Here is a 20,929-nt window from a genome sequence, read left to right on the forward strand (position 1 = left end):
TATTAGTTCCTGCCATAGGCAGGAATAAATGCATTCACCCAAATCTATTAAATGTTAAAGCATCAACTAATGACAACCAAGAATTAAATCGTTTGAACAGTTTTCCTAATCTCTATTTCTTTTTAATCTATTTCAAAATACACAAATTGACTTAGGGGAAGAGCACCAATATATAACATAGTTCCAATAGTCGTCACCTTATTGTCATGTTGACCCCCCAATAGCCGTCATAGTGAAAATAAAATTAATAAATTTGTTTGTACCAATAGCCGATCATTTTTTGTTTTTTTGTTCATAATTGGCCCATTTGTGCACCACTATTGGAACATTTGTGCACCACTATTGGGACATTTGTCAACAAATACTAGCGATTTTGATTTGACGGTTATTGGAACATCTTTAGTTAGGTATCAGGCGACACTTTGAAATGTGTACTTTTTGACCTTTGTGCACATAACTAATTCCACGACATGCATCGTTACTACCTAGAAGCCACATCAATAGCTATAAGCAGTTAAGTCGCATACAAAGATAACTAAAAGAAAAATCAAAATCCGATGTATTGTTTAAGATTTGTGGGTGCACGAAGTTAGCTATGATGACTACTGGTGCTCTTCCCCTATCTATTATTCTATTGGATAATAGTACTCTACAATATTATTAGTATGATGTAAGCAATTGGCTATTCATTGATTTTTTTTTTTCCATTTCCTCCCGATACTATTTTATAATAGTATTTTACAAAAGTGCCACTATTACATAATAGTAACTATTTTGTCATGTTTCTTTTGACAATGCAATAATTGATAAAACCATTTTTTTAAAAATCCTTAAAGTCATTTGGTTTTTATAATAACTTAAAAAATATATAATTATAAATATAAAAAATTATAAATTTTAATGTATAGCTATAATTAATTCATTAATATAATGATGAGATAATAATAATAATAATTATTATTTTTATTTTTTTTGATAAAAGTGGATAGAACCACTGAACTATATTAAATTTTAAAAGTTTTTAACAGTGTCTGGTTCAAAAAGCACTGAAGGGAAAGAACCAGTAAGAAAACCCTTCAGTATTGCTTAAGTAACACAAGCCTATTCTACCCAATACCAAATGCCCATTGGCATAGTACATCAAAAAACCCATCCCAATTACATAAGCCACATTAGATATAAAGGAAGCCACCAACAGAAGCATATAGAAGGAAGATTAAAGTATGATTGCCGAAGGATGCATATCCATTGCTACCAAAAAACACCAGTCTGAACCACCCCTGTCTATGAAACATAATTCTCCAAACCACTGGTTAGAATGATACCACATAGCAGAAATGAAACCATAATCAGAGACCCTGTCAAAATAAACATTGTCATCAAGCATAGCAGAACCCACACCAAAGAAAAGCCACACCAAATAAGGAGGTTGATGAAGACTACAACTATGCCCTTCTTTACTTCAAATATTCCAAAACCGAGGAAGGGATCTCATCCACACTTACTTCCCACGTATTAGCTTCACTGTCAATGGCTAAGTTAGCCAAGAAATTTGCAATCTTATTCACTTCCCTATAACAGTGGGAAATAAAAAAGGAATCCAAAAAATCTAATTTTTGCAAAATATGATCAAGTATATATTGTAATTGCCAACAATTCGACTTCTTTTTCATGACACTTTGAATAATAACCATAGAATCACCCTCAATTATCAAGTCCTTAATTCCCAAAGATATAGCCATATCCAAACCAAAGGACAAAGCAAAGAATTCTGCACAATTGTTAGACTTGAAAACAATCGCATGACAACGAGCCTGAACAAATCTTACCTTATGATTATAAATTACCATACCTGCCCCTGCCAGGCCAGGGTTCCCATGAGAAGCACCATCAAAATTCAATTTAAAGTGCCCTTGCGGAGGAGGTTTCCAGCAAGCAAAATTTCTCTTACTTATAGCATTAGTCTTATTTAAAATAGATCCATGAGAAGGTAAGACTGATAACATTCTCCAAACTCAAGTTACCCTACCATCCCAATGAGAAAAAGAGGTAAGGGTTTCCAAATTCTTACAGATAAAAGACAAAGCAACTTTAGAGATGGAAGATTCAATCCTCGATAAAACCTCAGCCAAGGAAGAACTTGTTTGTTTAAAAATCCTATTATTATGCTCTAACCAAATATTCCAAATCACAATAGATGGAGAAATAATCCAAAGACATGCATAGAAAGATGAGGCAAACAGGAGAGGCTAGGCTCTAAAGTGGGAAAGGATATCCTTACCAATAACAAATGATAGATTAAGCTTTTCAAACAACCACTGCCAGCAAGCATAGGCAAAATCACAGTGAAGAAACAAGTGTGCAGAGGATTCTAAATTTTTATTACAAAAGACACAAGAAAATACTGCAGTAATACCCAACCTATCCAACCTCATTCATGTAAGGACCTTGTCCTACACTGCTAACCAAGCAAAAGAACTAGCCTTTGGGAGGCAAGCCATATGCCAAAACAACTTGTATGGCCAAGTAGATAAATCTTTAGCAACCAAGAGAGAATTATAGCCATCCTTAACTATGTACTTACCAGAGATATTCCTTGTCCAGATAAGCTCATCGTCAACATTAGAAAGAATTATTACTCTCTCCCCCAACATCTTTTCATATTCCAATTTCACATTTTTATCAATATCTAAAAACTCAATTGATTTCCATTTTGCCACCTTAAGATTCCCACTATACTCAATTTCAAAATAATCAGCCACAAAGACACCCCAAAGGGAAGAAAGAGTGGAAATTAAAGGAGACCAATCCCTCGAGTTCACCAAAGGGGGATGTCCATTTCAAACTTCCTCCCAAAACCTGACCTTTCTACCATTATGAACAATCCATGAGAGATGAGGCAAAATCACTGATCTACATTTACATAGAAAATTCCAAATAGTTGAACCAGACGGTAAATTAGAAACTTGAAAAACATACTCCCTTGGTCCGTTATTTTAATATTTAGCAAACATAATTTATGCCCAAAAGGAGAATGGTCTCTCATACAATTTTCAAACCAACTTAGCACTTAAGGCTAAATTCTGACTTTCCAGACTCCTAATGCCTGTGCCCCCAAGGTTTTTAGGCAAACAAACTTTATCCCATGCTAGCAGAGGGAGTTTCTTCTTACGTTCTTTATTATTACTCCAAAGGATGGACCTAAGAGTATCTTGCAAACTAACAAGAGCCGCTTTCGGAGACTACAAAACAGACATGAGATAAATATGAACACCATTTAGGACAGACTTAATAAGAACAATCTTACCAGCCAAAGATAACCTTTATGATTCCAGGATAGGATCCTTCTAGAGATAACTGAAATGATCTTATCTCAAAACTCAACTCTATCCTTTTTAATGAAGAAAGGTATACCAAGATAAGAACAAGGAAGATTTCTAGATGTAAATCCCCAAAAAATCTTCAATCTATCCTGAACCAATTGTGAAGCATGAAGGAAAAAAATCTTTGACTTATCAACATTGACTCCCTGACCAAAAAAGGATGCATAATTCTGTATTATCCCCTTTATCACTCTTGCCTCACCCAAAGAGGCCTGACCAAATAACAAGGTATCATCTGCAAACAAGCAATGCAAAATGCTTTGTGGAACATTATGAATCCTAATTCCCTTCCAAAGCCCTCCCAGCTTAGCGGCTCTTATAGCCCAACTGAACATTTCAGCTAGAAGAATGAACAAGAAAGGAGACAGGGGATCCCCCTATCTCAAACCCCTAGAAGAGGAGAAAAAACCACAAGGGGAGCCATTAATTAGAACCGAGAACCTTGCAGAAGAAATACAAGCACGAATCCATTTGACCCATGCCTTGGAAAAGCCCAATTTAAGTAGAACAACACACAACGCCCCCTATTCTACTCTATCATATGCTTTCATCATATCTAATTTGAGGATCATGGTCGGGATTCTCTGAGTAGAAATAGAATGCATAACCTCATGCGCCACTATAGCTCCCTCTGTCATCTCCCTTCCTGGAACAAAACCACCTTGTTCTAAAGAAATGATCCTAGGCAGAATTTTAGCCAACCTTAAAGAAATAGCCTTGGTAAAAATCTTGTACAAAGTATTACATAAAGCAATAGGGCAAAAATCAGCTAATGTCTTGGTAACCTCTTTTTTAGGAATAATTGCAATCATTGTAGTATTCAGCTCTTTCAAAATAGACCTATTCCTTCTAGCTTCCTCAAGGGCCAATAAAACATCATTCCCCACAAAATCCCAACATTTCTGAAAAAATAAAGGAGTAAATCCATCCGGACCCGGAGCCTTATCAGGGTTCATTGCAAAAACATCATTCTTAACTTCATCCAAAGAAAAAGGAGACATCAACATTTTATTATCTTCCGAAGATACCAAAGAAGGAATATTAGAAGAAATGTTATTATGAAGATCTCCATGCTCCGAAGACAATAGTGACTTAAAAAATCTAACTGCCTCTGAAGCAATATCCTCCCATTCTATTAAAAGTTCACCATTTGGACACTCAATACAATATATCCTATTTCTACTTCTCTTAATTTTTGTTGAAGAGTGAATTTTTTTTGTATTTCTATCACCATCTGAAAGCCACATCTCCCTCGATTTCTGTCTCCAATAAATTTCTTCTTTGGACAAAATTTCTTCAAGCTCTGCTTTTAGCAATTTTAGTTCATCAAAAACAAGAGGCACCATACCATGTTGAATCACATGTGAATTAAGACATTCAATCATATCTTGAATCCTCTATTTTTCCTGAAAGATGTTCTTAAAATGCAAGATATTCCATTCTCTAATATTAAATTTCAAAAATCTCAACTTCTTAGCAATCTGAAACATTTGGGATCTAGAGCAATAAGGAGCAGAACTCCACCATTTTTTTAGCAAAGGCAAAAAGGAAGAATCTCTAAACCACATAGGTTCAAATTTAAAAGGTGACTTAAAAGGAGCTTTATCTTCCAGAATTGATAGGGAAATTGGAAAATGATCTGACCCCAAAACTAGAAGAATAGAGGAAAAAAATTTGAACTCTGAATCAATCCAAACATCTGATAACAAAAACTGGTCTAACCTTTCCGCAATCTGAGAAAAATCTCTTCGCATATTTGTCCATGTGAAAATCCCATTCTGAAATTGACAACCAAAAAGACGCATGTCCTTAATGAACATCCCAAAGTCTTCCATAATTTTTTTATCAGGAAGAATACCTCCTTTCTTTTCTCCCAAGTGAGTGATAGCATTAAAATCCCCCCCCCAAAGATTATAAAGGGACCATGCCTTAAGGGGAGGAAATCCTCTTAAGTTCTCCCCATAATTTAGTCTTCCTTTGAATACCAGAAGGAGCATAAATATTAAAAAGCCAAAACTTAACCTTCGAAAGCTTGCTTTTAACTAAGGCGAACATCCATTTTACAGTAGAAGCAACTAGCTCAACCTCAATGTTATAGTTACTCCAAAGCAATTCCAAACCCCCTGACGCACCACAAGCTGGAGAGGAGAGGAATTCCCACTTTCTCCAAGAAGAAAAAACCAAATCAACAGACTCCTTTGACAATTTTGTCTCTTGCAACATGAAAATATCACACTTAACTAAGTCCATCTGGGACTTAATTAAGCGCCTCTTGTTAGGGGCATTTAATCCCCTAACATTTCAAGATATAATTCTCATTGCTCTCGAGGGGAGACCGAGGCTCCCCTCTTTCCTTTAGACGGAGAATACTTTCCTTCTCCAAAACTACTTTGAAGATTACGCTTCACAGCCCTCGACCTAGTCACAGGAGGACTGATAATAGACCTCTTACTCCTCTTGCCCTTAGGAGTACCACTTCCTTTCATAGCGTCACCAAGAGAAACTGAATGCTTCCCTTTCCCAACAACATGATAAAGAGACAAAGTCTGTTGAATCCCAGCATCAATTTCCAATTGAGTCTTTCGATTCTTTGGAGGCCTACCTCTACTAGGAGAAACCACAGATGAAGCCCTAATTAGAGTAGTTTGAACAATTGGTAAACTCTTACTTGACTTAGGAGAAGTCATGGCTAAATTATCTATGATGCCCACTTCTGATGAGGCCAAAACCTCAAAAGGGTTAGCAGATGCAGAAATAGGAAGGGTAGATTTAATTCCCCCCAAGTCATTCCCAATGGAACGAATAACCCTATTCGTAATGTCCTCATCCATTTGATGCTCATAATCTTTTAAAATATCATTTACTTGGTGAACTAGATTTTCATCTGGAACAATAACTGGAATGTCCCCCAACTGAATATTATTTCCTAAGGTGGTGTTATTATCCACATCCACATCAACATGCTGCGAAGAATTAGACACCAATTCTTTGACTTGTTGAGCAAGGATAGCATCATCAGGAAACCCTAGAGAAGAAACCTCAACATTAGACTCTGAAACAATCCCATCATTCTTCGCAAAAATCTAACCAATCCCCTGACAACTTTCTAAGTATTCTTTTGACTTCACAGGACAGACAGGATTCCCACCACCATCATTTAGTGATTTATCCAAGAAATTTGAGCTAGTGAGATTTGGAAGCAGACCATCCACATTGTTGTCCCCCGAAACCACAATATTCTGGTGATCTACTGTCTTATCCTTACTTGTAAAAAACCCTACAGACTCCGGATCGTGAGACATAGCATAAACCTCTTGCTTCCCAACATCCCTCATAGCCTGGTTAACCTCAAAAGTAGCGGGAGGTTTCCCAGTGGAACCATTAACTAATAGTTTATCCAGAAATGGATTATCGTTACTACCCAAGCAATGTTCTGCCTTATCCAGAACAGAGGATTTCGAAAAATCCATAAGCAAAGGAGCATCCAATTGCAAGGAAGTTTTACCAAAGTCTTTCTCCAACTTATTAATTGGTTGTTTCCAGATACCCTCATGAGATTTAATGATACAGGTCCGAGGGCAAACATTATTAGGGTTAGTCAAGACACAAATTTTTACCAAAACCTCCCCCTCCACAAAATCAAATCTTGATGATAAGAAAGAACCACAAATATTACCAATTTGTTCCAAAACCTCTGGGTCCATAAATTCAAACAGTAATTTGGGCAAGCCAAACCAGAAAGGAACTAATTTAAAGCTTGACCAAGCAGGGACATAAAATGGTTTCCAAGCCGAAACAAACACTAAATTTTTACCAAACTAGTAATGTGAAGATTTTAAAACTTCATCCCTAACAGAAGAAGAGTTGAAAACAATAATAAATGCATTTACAGAGAGTAATTGAAAATAACACATATCAGACCACTTTTTCTGCAATTTATGATGAAATTTAGATAAACTAGTTGCATCCCCCCATATTTCCCCAGAAATAGCATGTGTATGCAAACAACGAGCTTTCAAATCCACAACAGAATCAAGTAAATCAATGCATGGAACAAGAGCCCATACCTGTTAAGACCCACCTCCTAAATTAGAGCCGATTTGATTTTCACTTACCTTATCATCTTTTCCTGATGTCGAAGATTCCCTTACCTTATCCCCCCTTTGATGTGACGAGATAAATCCAAATGCAAATGACCTCTATCCACAATATTCCAACCCTATAATTGTTTAGACACCCATTTGGCTAGGCAATCTGCAACTCTTCCACTTTCGAGGAATGTGAGAAAAAGTAACAAAATCAAAATACTTGCTATGCTAAGAATCTTCCTAATAGCTACGGCTAAATTTTAATATTATTACTAGAATTTACCATTGTTATAATTTTATTAAAAAATAATTTAATACAAAAACATTACGACAAGAACCTGGCACAAATGTGTCTCTTATTATATTTGCTACTATCTATTAGGCAAATCACATAACTTCCAAAAAGATTGAGATGACAAATAAATACATCAATAGAATTGACATAACTTGCAAGTAACTTATGACCTAATAATGATGCCTACATCTATGTTCTACTCCCTACAAGGGCCTCCCAATATATTTGGTGAGATGTAGTGCACCCTTACTAGTATTAATGCAGTTTTATATGGTTGGATGAACACTTTAAAAGTTGGTTTTGGAATCCCAAGGCTTAATTCCAAATTAATTGAAACGGGACAAGTGTTAGCTTAGAGTCAATTTTTAGATAGAGTCATGTCATGCACCAAATAGTCACATCCCTTGTCTATCAACTTGTTGAAAGTAGAGTACTATCAATCCTAATTTAATTGAGAACTCAATTTTGGAACTTAAAAGAAATTTACTTCCAAAGCTCCAAGGATTCAAAATTCCCCACTAACTCTAATTAATTCATGCACTCAAGTCCAAACTTACTAACAATTAACTTTCCACACTCATTTATCTATGCATACAAATTGGACAAAGATTCACTATAACAAATCAATAGAAGAAGACTCACCTAAGACATCAATGGTAAAAAGGTCCTCTATGACTTGTTGTGTACATGGGTTTATAAATTTTAACAAGCATAGGATCTTCGGTCCAAAAATCTCGTGACATTATGATTGGTAGCAATCCACAAACACAAGCACCCTTATAAAATTTAATCAATTAGAACTCTTAGTATCTAAACTTGATACACCATTAAACTTAAAATTTCATATGAATATGGACATTTTATGAAATAAATTTTACTCCAAATCTTGGGTCTAGACAGGATGCAATTTTATTTCCAAGGTTCCCAATGTATGTTAGTTTTCTTTAAAAACTTGACTTACCACAAAGTCCCAATTTTTTATAAGGGCAACATCCAAAATCCCCATAAGGGGACACACCATCAACACAAAATTAGCTCCAATGGATCATCAATTTATAATGCACCTAATAGATTGACATAAAGGTTTTTCCTAGGATTAACTATTCAACATGGATTCAAAACAAAGGCAAACCTCATCCATTAGTTAAGAACCCAAAAGTTCAAGGATAGTTTAATAAAAAAAATTATAGTCTTAACAAATTTTGGGATTAACTAGACCAATAATCACTAAGGCTAAAGGATGTTCAACCTACGAGATTAACAACATAAACATAATAATTTTACTCAAGAGTTATGCCAAGATCGAACAAATTACATTCCATATTGGGTTTGAGATACTCAACATAAAAAAACATGACAAACAATCCCAAGTTATATATAGATTAACATCTATTATCTTAGAAACAAAATATAATACATCTAATGTCAAAAAACCTCAAGTCTACCAGTTTTCCATAATCGATGATCATTCTTGTTGTAGTTATTGGATTTGATTGTGTAAATATTTTTGCATCAATGTTTCGTATCACACTTGGTGATCCATCATTAATATTTTTTAGAGACCTGAAGGAGTAGAAAGTCTTTATATTATGGATCACAAAATGTGATCCGAAATGTTGATGCAAGAATATATACACAATCAAATCCAAAAATTGCAACAAGAACCTTAAATTAATCATATCATAACTTGGATTTTTTAGGAAATAAAAAAATTCTTCTAGGTGGCTGCATTCTAAAAGTAGCAATGTCATTGATATTATAACATATCCCCATGGTGTTTTGAGGACTAAATTTATTCTTGACATTTTTTTGCTTTGCAATGTGAATGAAGAGAAGCTATTAATTTTTAGTTAGTTCTTTCCCTTTGGCCTTAGTTAAAAATATGATTACTTTTCAAAAAAAAATTAGAGTAGAGGAAATGAAATTCTAAGACTTGATGGTAACAGTACTTTACAAGATAGTAAAATCATAAAATTGATAAAATAAAAAGTCAAAGGACATGTTGGCTCCCAAATTCCTACAAACAAGCCTCACCTAAGCCCCAAGGGATGCCAATAGACCTATTATTCATGATCAAGTAGTTTCCTTAGCTTTGGTCTTTGTGCTTCATGTTCTGCATCTTTGGCTTACTCTGGTTTTTCCTATTGAGGTGGTCCTATCTTCTATTGAGGGGGAGATGGATGTGGCTAGAGTTGACCTTTCTCCTATTGAGGTGGAGTTGGATGTTACTGGATATGCCTGGAAGTTTGTTGCAGGGATAATAATTACCTACCTTTGACTATAAGGGAGCTAATGATAGCCTTTTTGCAGTCTTATTTCCTTTATCTCCTATTGATATGGAGATCTTGAAAAGCAAGTTGATCACATTAATGCTCACTCTCAAGTATAAGGTTGTGGGAGCCTTGATAAAACCCATAGGTATGGTTGAGGGAGCCTTTTTCCCTAAGTTCATTCTCATATGAGCTCTTTGGAGGCTGACTTCAACCTTTTTCTTCTACCACTTGCTCTTTAATGTTTAATCTTCATTGTAAGGTTGTGGTTGGGTTGTTGATTGGCTATGTTGTATCTTACTACATCGTTCTATTGAGGGTTCCAAATCCATGAAAAAATCCGAGGGTTTCAGGTCCCTTCAAAACTTGTTCTAAGGGGTTTTGGGTCTCCTCAAAACCTAATTGTTCCTTAATAAAAAACACGATCTCTAATATGAAAATGAATTAGACTTTTGTACACCTATCATTAGATGTATTAGTTTTCTATCCATAAAGCAATTCCCCTGAGATATAAATATACATGTACAAGAATGCGAAGCACACTAATATGATCCTCTATTAGTCCGTGACTTCAGACTTGTATCTAGGATGTGGGATTAGTAAATTTCCAGGATCACAAAATCATGTAAAGTCCATACTAGTATATGAACAAAGACTAAGATAAATGATTATATTTTTTGGTTTGTTGTCCTCTCATCAATTATATTGGTACCTACTCCAATGAGAAACATAATCAAATGCCTAAAAAGAGTGAAAAAATACATGTAAACTATAATGGAACAACACATCTACACACATAAAAATTTGAATAGAGATGTCTATGCCTAGAAATGCTTCACATTATCCATCTAAAAGCTCAGAAAAATCCATATGTATAAGAGAAAACTAAAAATTCATTTACAGGGTATATAATATTCTCACACATTAATCTAGAGAATAACAAATGTGGCAAGCAAAAAATAGTAGCTAGGCTGAAATGTTCCCCAGATTATTGCAATATATGATGGTACTTAGTTATAGACCATCCGTACTTGAAACAAACTTCATTTGGTTTACAAAATGTGTTCTTAGCATTTATAGAACTCTAACATGTATCATTTAATTCCTTAAAATAACCTAGGACACAAGAGGGAGTAAAATTTCCTCAAGGATCAACCCTTTACATATCAAGAAATTACATACTTATAGAAATACAAAGAAACCCAAGAATCCATAGAAATACTACACTTGTCATAAATCCATATCTCAACAAAGTGTATCATATCCCAATCATTGCAACCAATTTTCTAGCTACAAGAAGATGTAATCGATTTTGATTTTGTATAAGGGCCTCCTTAAGATATGCAATATGTAGGATAGGGTAAAACATTACTTATTAATATGAGAAGCCTATTTTAGATATATCTCATTTTAACAAGCTCTCTAACTCTCATTCAATTCAAGAATATCACTTAACATAGATGATTTGATCTAAATCTCACAATCGACTTTTCAAATTGCTTAAAACATGCCCAAAATTCATATACAAAAGCATGTCAAGCCTTAAATTATGTAAACAATAGGGATGAGTCACTCATCAATCCATAAATATGTAACAATAGTCACCAACCATGTGCCAACATAATAAAATCCTTAACTTGTTTAGAACATAACAAGAGAAACCCAAGGAATAATGACAATGTCATAATTCACCCAACACAAAAGGTGTTAAATTTTTTGAAGTCGGAAAGGAAACATATGGTTCACATTAAGAAGCCCTTTAATATTATGACCAAGACAATGTGAAATCTAAAGCTACACTTTGGTGAGATTCAATGATAAGTGTGTATGATGCACTTAAAAAGAAGTAAGATCTATAGAAACACTTCCTACAATATTTTTAGAGGAGATTATTTCATAAATAACGATCTTTACAATTTTTAGAAAGAGAAAGACATATAAAACATGTACCACAACAAAAGGATTTACATGGGGAAAACCCTTTTAGAAGAATTAATCCACACTCAAAAAATAGAATCATTTGTATTAATCAATAACAATAATCAATATACTACAATCAATAGATCACGTCTTTTAAAGAGTATCACCAACATATAATTTTGGAGTAATTTTGGTAGTATAAAAATACCTACAAATAGAGTCACAAAAATCATAAACTACTCCATGTTAAGAACCAATATATAGGAGGTGAACAAACTAGAAACCATCATATGGTATTTGGAAAACCATGGGCAAGGCTAAGAGAGTTATGTTGTTCAAATGGTCAAGCAACAAATTCTAATGCCCTCTTCAACTTGGTCTTCTAGGGTATTTCTAGCATATTATTTACATGTCATATCATAAACAATTATATTTAACCTCCCAAATCGGGCCATCCGATTTGTCTTCATTCTCACATTCAAAGAGATTCCATGACAAGTGTCCAAACTTGTCATAATTTTGGTCCAATTTCAAGTAAAAACTCATTGTTATATGCTCTTACATGCATCATAAAAATCTATCCTAAGTAGCTCCCATAATGATGACTAATATTCTATTACATACCTTCCAAAAAGCTAAAATATGGTCACACGTGACACCTTAGTTTGGGATTCCTAGTTCTTCATGTTAGTATAAATGACACTAAAGATGAAAAAGTAAATACATACAAAGTATTGAAAAACCATCCATTATGAATGTAAGGTTGTTTGACACATTTTACCTGCATTCGTGTACTTGTCAAACACCTTGTAAAAGCAAGGGAAATCTTCAATATTAAAATCTAATTAATGGGGTCCATTGGGCCTATAGATTCACTACACAAATTAAAATCATCTATAGTCATGGACTTAATCAAATAATGTATAACATTCATCAAATTATCAATCTTATCTAGCATAACCCTCTCATCCTCTACCATGTCACAAACAAATGGTACTAGAAATCAATGTGCTTCTTCCTTGCATGAAAGGTTGAGTTCTTTTCTATGCATTCAAAAAATTTACTATCACATAGAACTATAACAACTCTCAAATTCTGCCCCATATTTAAATATATTGGCTTAAGATAGATGGATTCCTTACAAACATGAGAAAATTTCATGCACTTTTCTTTTGTAATCGACAAAGAAATCACAACCTACTACTTGGTCACCTAATTAATAACACCACCAAACATAACTTAAAAATATATCCACTAGTGGATATCCTGTTATCAACATTACACAGTATAAAATCCAAAAAAGTTCATGAATAATGATGTGCTAGTCCCTTCTAGAATAGCCATGATAAAAGATGGAGTAATTGGAGGTATCTTGGAAATATATGAAGGCCCTATTCACTACATACTATTGTGGTAATCCAAGATTAGCCATGAATAAAACCAAGAATCCCATTGCTTAGGAGATTTATAGTATTGTCCAAACCATAGCGTACATCGAGATACCAACAAAATTAGAAAAAGGCTCTCTATTTATATCCTCCATCTTACTAGGAGAAGTTAGACGTTTGTCTATTGATAACTTGATCCCCACTAAAATATAAACCCACAATGGTCTATGCACATTCATGATGAATCTCCCCAACTACAAAGTTTAAATAATGTCTTTGTCCTAACCAAAGTTTTTTATTGTCTCTACCTCTTATTAATATGATATCCATTCCCAAGGTGGCCCCTAATTTATCATCTCAAACTATGTTAAAATTCTAAGATATCTAGTAGTGTTGAGGAATGGAGTGATATGGTCAATATACTTAGGATATATGTGTTATAGGAGGAAGAGGTCACGAATTCACCAACTGATGGTAAAATTATCACCATATCAAAATGCCTATACGAAAGGAATTAAACACACATGAATGAGATTAAAAATTCTAGAGAAAATATTGCAACGAGATTTGGAGGATGATTATGAGAATGATCTATGTCTAAAGCAGTGTGGTTTCAATCAGTGTGCGAACCATGAGGAGGAAGAAAGACAACACAAACTATTGCTTTCATTTTGATGTTTAACAAGTGAGGAGATGTAATTTTTTTTTTTTGTCAATTAAAGGTTGTGCCTATAAGTGCGAGCAATAAAGATTGAAGGATCAACTAAGAGAGATCTTTGTGATACAAACATAGATAAAGGAAGTGGCGATTCACAAGATCATTTAGGTAGAGGCACTAGCCCACACACATCCACAACATTGAGATCTTAGATAGGTTTCCTTATAATATTGTAAGGACATCAAGGAATTTTGAATGGGGTAAGTGAGCCATAAACAAACTTGTGGCTCCTACTCACAAGCTCAAAGTGTCTAGAGCTCTTTCAAGATTGAACAAAGACCTAAAAGAAGGTTTGGTTGAGGATGCATACCATTGGTGAGACAAAATGAGAATATAAAGCAAGCTATTACTCTCATGATGGATTAACTCCTAAGAAACATTATGGAAACATATGCCTTTTTTTATGGGCCACATTGTAATCTTTTCTCCCCTGCTTAGATTAGAAGTTGCAAGAAATCATTGAAGGCATTCTAATCATGATCTTCACCCTTGACCAATGAGATGACAATGTAATGCAATTGCCCCCTCTGACAACAATTTAAAATAATATAAATAAATAGATATTTTAAATATTTTTTTGCACAAAATCTCATATATTTATTTTATTTTACTATGTCTATTTTTTAAAAAAAATTTAATATTATCATTATATATTTAATATAATAGTATATATTAAATTATAATCATACTGAATCTATCTTAATGTATTTAAATAAATAAGACAAAGATGTATCCATCTTGAAATGCCCCCCCCCCCAAATCTTTGATGTAATTTATCGAAATATATTAGAAATAGATATGCTAATTATCTCATTGACTAATTTTTGAACGTGGAAGTTGCAGATTCATGCCATATAATTTGGAGTGCATGTACACCGTCCCTTACAAAATAAGTGGCATGAAATTTGAGAGATTAAATCGTAGCTGGTTTTTACGGTCCCCCATACCATTGAATGTACAGAGCACCGATTCTGCAGAGCGGTGTCAAATCGACTTTTTCATTTTACTGCATTGGATTCCATTATACCTAGATAAAGTTATTTGAAATTTTCACATAGGATTTTGAGAAGCGCAAAGTTAGGATGCATAACTTCTGGATCCTCTCCCCTGGATATGCTAATTATCTCATTGAATAATTTTTGAACGTGGAAGGTGCATATTCATGCCATATAATTTGGAGTGATGTACATCATCCCTTACAAAAGAAATGGCATGAAATTTGAGAGATTAAACCGTAGCTGTTTTTCACGGTCCCCCATACCACTGAATGTACAGATCGCCATTATGCAGAGCGGTGTCAAATCGATTTTTTTATTATTATAGTTCATTGGATTCCATTATATATTTAATATAACAGTGCATAATCATATCGAATCTATTTTAATGTATTTCAAAAAATAAGACAAAAATGTATCCTTCTAGAAATGCCCTAAAAAACTATATAATTTATCGAAATATATTAGAACTAGATATGTTAATTATCTCATTGACTAATTTTTGAATGTGGAAGGTGTAGATTCATGCCATATAATTTGAAGTGCGTGCCCCATTACCAAAAAAAAAAAAAAGTGGCATAAAATTAAACTGTAGCTGTTTTTCACGGTCCCCCATACCATTGAATGTACAGACCGCCGATTATGCAGAGCGGTGTCAAATCGACTTTTTTTATTATAGTGCATTGGATTCCACTATAGATAAAGTGGTAGATATTTCTGACGAAATTTGCACTACTTTTTTCGGACGGCTTGTCTTTTTGTAATGGATTCCAACCCACTATAAACTATATTGGACCCACGCTGCATCATTGCTGTCGTAGTGACACTTGAAAAGTCACCACATTTTCAATACACTGGGTGCATTGCACTGTAAGCTCTCTGGACTTTACTCGAAACTTCCCAGAATTAATCTGTGCCTTACACGTCTCGCAATACTAAATCTGCACCTTACACGTCTGCAATTTGAGCTCCTTCCGTGAAACGCTACGAGATAAGGAACAAGTGGTCAAGAATAATTGTACGTATTTTACTTAAGCAACACGCTTTGTAGAGAGACGCGGTTTTTTCAAAAATACAATACCTCGCGCGCAGAGCCGATCAGAAACATTTTTTCCCTGTTTGCTCACAGATTCACTTGTTTTCTTAGCCTTTCTGTTTGGAGCAGTATTTGTGTGCAGTTTTTCAATTCCATGGCAACAGTGTATCCTTTTCAGGAGATTGTCCCCTTGTCTGTAACCGCTGATGCTGCTTCCTCCTCTTCCGGCTCTTCTACTTCTTTCGACGTTTTCATAAACCATTGCGGATCTGACGTCAAATTCACCCTGGCCGCTAGCCTCTACGACAAACTTAGCGCTTCGGGAGTCTCTGTCTTTCTTGATGTCGATTCTCTTCAACCGGGCGATGTCATTCCAGCAAAACTCCAACAGGCCATGCGCTCGGCACTACTTCATATTGCCATTTTCTCTATTAATTATGCTGCATTCCCCTGGTGTTTGGCAGAGCTCTCTTTCATGCTCGACACGGGTAAACCAATTATTCCAGTGTTCTATCATGTTCACCCTTCTGATCTGCGCTGGGTGCGTCAAGGAAATGGAATATATGCTGCTGCATTTTCCCACTATGAAAATAAGCAAAGATACTCTACTGAAAAGGTTGAGGAGTGGGTGGTGGCACTGGAGAGAGCTTCATTTCTTAACGGCATCGAGGTCAAGGATAATAAGTAAGTAGTAAACACCTACCCTGATCACATATCGTCTTGTCCTCGTCTTGTTTAATTTCTGGTATCATTGTTGCCTTTGAGTTCTCATGTTTGTCCAAAATTTATTGCACATATGTTTAGAGATGAGAGGATGTTGTTGAAGAATATTGTAAATATGGCATCCAAGATACTGCCTAAGGCGCCCTTTCTGGTAGCTCGTAATCCCGTTGGACTGGATGATATCGTACTGGATTTTGAAAGAAATACAGCTCAATCTGAACCTGCCGAGAATGAGCACAATGTTCAAGTTATTGGGATCGTGGGAATGGGCGGAGCAGGTAAAACGACGCTGGCAAAAGAGTTGTTTAACAGGAAATCCTCATCCTTCCAAAGATCCAGTTTTGTATTTGCAGTGCGAGATGCTGCAAGCAGAAATGCTTTGCATGAGAAGCAGAAAAAGCTTCTGGAGGACCTTGGTGTCCAAGACTTGTCACTCGACAACATAGAAGAAGGCAAAGCGGGACTGGCAAGTCGGTTGAGATCTGTTCATGCGCTCATCGTTCTGGATGACGTGGATCATGAAGAACAACTCGATGCTCTGTTGCCAAGTAAAGACTGCCTTGCATCCAGCAGTCTTGTCATCGTCACAACTCGTGACTTGCATCTCCTTGCGAAATGGGGCTCCATTATGTATATGATGAAGGGATTGACATACTACCATGCAAAAGAACTTTTCTGTTGGCGCGCTTTCTTACAATCCTGTCCAAAAGAGGGATTTGAAGATATTGTTGAAAAGTTTTTGGAATCTTGCAGTGGATTGCCTTTGTCGCTTGAGGTCTTTGGAGGACTAGTTTATGGCAGGTCTAAGGGATTTTGGGAATCTCAGCTAGATAAAATCTCAAGAGTGCTGCCGGAAGATATTAAAAGGAGGTTGAAAGTCAGCTATGATGCACTGGACGAAGAAGAGAAGGAGATGTTCATGGATGTGGCTTGTTTCTTCATCGGACGAAAGAAAAGCTTGGCCATTCAAGTATGGGATGGATCGGGATGGAGTGGGTTACAGGGGTGGGAAACACTTGTTAACAAGTGTTTGGTTAATGTGGATGGAAATAATGATATAATAACAATGCATGACCACCTGAGGGATTTGGGAAGGGATCTGGCAGGTGGACATACACCTTCTCGAGTATGGCTTCCAGAGCAAATAATGAATATACAGAAACAGGATAGGGTGAGTTTCACTTTTTTCTTTCTTTTTTTTTTTGGTTTCATTACTGAATGTTTCCTTCTGTTTGTACGCCTGCCTGCTGATCCTCACATTACATGTTCTTCGTTTTTCACATTCAGGGAGGAAGGTCTATTAGAGGGATACATCGTTCTCCATTGGAATATTTTGACGAGCCATTGCGTCGTCGGCAGTGTCTGAAAAAGTTGTTTGAGCTGATAGGAACCTCGGAAAGATTTTTTGGGTACCCTCCACCTTCCTCTCTCGGGTTAACATTTTATACTGGCACAGAAGAAGAGTTTATCAAATATTTCGGCACGCCATCAGAAGACCCTGTCTGGCTCAGGTTGGATAAATTTGAAGGGAGAAAACTACTCTCATGGTCACTTAAAAAATTAAGAATTTTGGAGCTCACCTATGCTATCCGCTTAAGAGAACTCTGGGGTAATTCAGATGTAAGTATTTTCTTTATTGGGTACTTAGAACTAAACTTGCAATCTTACAATTTTTACTTACTATATTTTTGTGCAATTGACAATTCCTCTCAATGCAGCCTCCGTTGCAGTTAAGAGAACTGAAGATTGTTTGCGCCTATAAATTACAAAGGATTCCAAATTCAATAGGACTTCTAGAGGAATTGAAATGCATAGATCTCAATTATTGTACAGCATTGAAGAAACTCCCAGAAGAGTTTTGTGGCCTCCGATCACTTGAGTGGCTGAGATTATCAACTTGTTCGATGCTGTCTTCATTACCTAGCCGTTTGGGGGATCTGATAAACATGCGGCATCTAGATTTGAGCTATTGTAAGAGGCTGCAGACCTTGCCAGAATCTTTCAAGCAGCTGAGACACCTTCAACATCTCATTTTGTATTATTGTGAGGAACTCACCTTGAGATCCGACATGCTGGAAAACATAAGTAACCTGGAATATTTTAACTTTGAAGGATGCCGGAAGTTGGAACAATTGCCAAATCAAATGACACATCAAGTGCGTTTGAAAGAGCTCCGTATTGTGAGGACAGGCATAAGGCAGGTTCCGAGTGACATTGGCGAACTCAGAAAATTGGAAGTGCTGGAGATAGCGCAAAGTCCGTTTTTGGCCAGCTTGCCGTCCGCTCTCGGAAATCTGTCCAGCTTGACTCGACTCAGCATAGAGAGTCCCTTGTTGACAACCATACCGACCTCTCTGGTAAATCAGTCCAGCTTGACTTTACTCGTTATAAATAGTCCCTTGTTAACAAGTTTACCAACCTTTTTTATGGACTTGTCCTGCCTGACTACACTGCATCTCTTTAATTGTAAAATGTTGAATTCTTTACCGGAGATCGTGGGGTCTCTAAATATGCTGAAGATGATTAAGATAGTTTCCACAGGAGTGTCAACGATATCAATAACTGAAGACAGCTGTCCCAGCCTCGAATGGCTTGAACTTCACAATAATGATCATCTAAGGGATATTCAAACCCTGCCAACATCAATGCGGACACTAAGGGTAAGTAGATGTAAAATGCTGAAGAAAATAATGGGTCTTCGCTGTTCAGCAAATCTTCAATTTCTTTGCATAAAATGGTGTCCGGAGTTAAATGAGATCGCAAGTTTTACAGATTTTCATTCCATCAAAGAGGTCAGGATAGAAGATTGCAACAAAGTTGTCAAAATCGAAGGGCTACAACATTCGAGGTCCTTGAAGGTAGAGATATATTCCACGGGAGTGGCAACGATATCAATAAGTGGAGACAGCTGTCCCAGCCTCGAAGCTCTCCAACTTGGCAACAATGGTGATCTAGTGGATATCCAAACCCTGCCGACATCACTGCGGAGGCTAGAGGTATCCAACTCTAAATCGCTGAAGAAGATAATGGGTCTTCGCGGTCTAGCAAACCTTCAGTCTCTTTCTATAAGCAATTGTTCGGAGTTAAATGAGGTCTCAAGTTTTGCAGATTTCCAGTCCATCAAAGAGGTTAGGGTAAAAGATTGTGACAAAGTTATGAGAATCGAAGGGCTAGAGAATCTGAGGTCATTGGAGACGTTGGAGGTAAAGACATCATGGAAGTGCCAAGGCATACAAAGTTTGGAGGGCATGGAGAAATTGGAGAGATTGGTAATGGTAGCAGAGAACAGATCAGCTATTCAACGCTGCATTCAGACTATAAAGGTAATCAAAACTGTGGCTTGGTTATGTTAAAACATATAAATTGTGATGCAGTTAATTTTATTGGGTGGAATAATTTTGTTGCAGAAATGGCCAGGCGAGATGGTGATATGCGGAAGGGCAGTGAGTGGTGCAGAGTCGGTGATGAATTCTCTTTCCTGTCCCACCCTTACCATGCTGCCATTCAAAAAGATATGTAGAAGTCAATGGGAGGTAGAATGTGCGAAGACGAATGCTTCCGATGCGGTCGTCGTATGTTTCCTTGTAAATTCATCCGCATATAGTGGATTCTATATGAATGTTAGTGGTCGGCCGGTAATCAAAGATGTGCGATTGAGAGAGGGGAAATGGGTGATTGTAGTTGTGTTGAGACAAGAAATAGACTTGCTTTTTGGGAAAGTTTGTTTGTATGCATCAGGAAGGAAGAGTGAGGTTAAGAGAGGAATGATGTTGATGGGAGAGGAAGGAAGAGTGCTAGGGGGAATTACACGATTCTGGCCATTGTTCATCTAATATGTGTAACTTTCCAAATTTCCATTGATGCGAGACAAAAAGTTTAAATTAAATAAAAGAATATTTATTTTGCAAGAATAGTCATTTAGTGTTGAAGATAATTAGATAAATTTAAAAATAAAAATAAAAATATTTTAAAAATATTTTTAAAATTAGAGATATGACTTTTGGATTATTTTATTTATTTTAAAATTATTGTATTTAATTATATAATTATTTTTATTTATTGAAAGTTATGTTATTTTAATTTAGATTTATTTAATAAATTATTTTATTTTTA

General features: G+C 35.8%; 1 protein-coding gene across 1 annotated transcript; it reads left to right on the forward strand.

Annotated features, from left to right (window-relative positions):
- Window positions 1-16,094: 16,094 nt before the first annotated feature.
- On the forward strand, window positions 16,095-20,727 carry LOC131050164 (TMV resistance protein N). Its single transcript, XM_057984340.2, has 5 exons — window positions 16,095-16,777; window positions 16,898-17,987; window positions 18,104-18,436; window positions 18,535-20,139; window positions 20,224-20,727. Exons 1-5 carry the CDS (start codon window positions 16,248-16,250, stop codon window positions 20,647-20,649), a joined length of 3,984 nt encoding a protein of 1,327 aa, XP_057840323.2. The 5' UTR covers window positions 16,095-16,247; the 3' UTR covers window positions 20,650-20,727.
- Window positions 20,728-20,929: the final 202 nt, after the last annotated feature.

Source organism: Cryptomeria japonica, chromosome 2 (assembly GCF_030272615.1).
Source record: "Cryptomeria japonica chromosome 2, Sugi_1.0, whole genome shotgun sequence".
NCBI classification, from domain to species: Eukaryota; Viridiplantae; Streptophyta; class Pinopsida; order Cupressales; family Cupressaceae; genus Cryptomeria; species Cryptomeria japonica.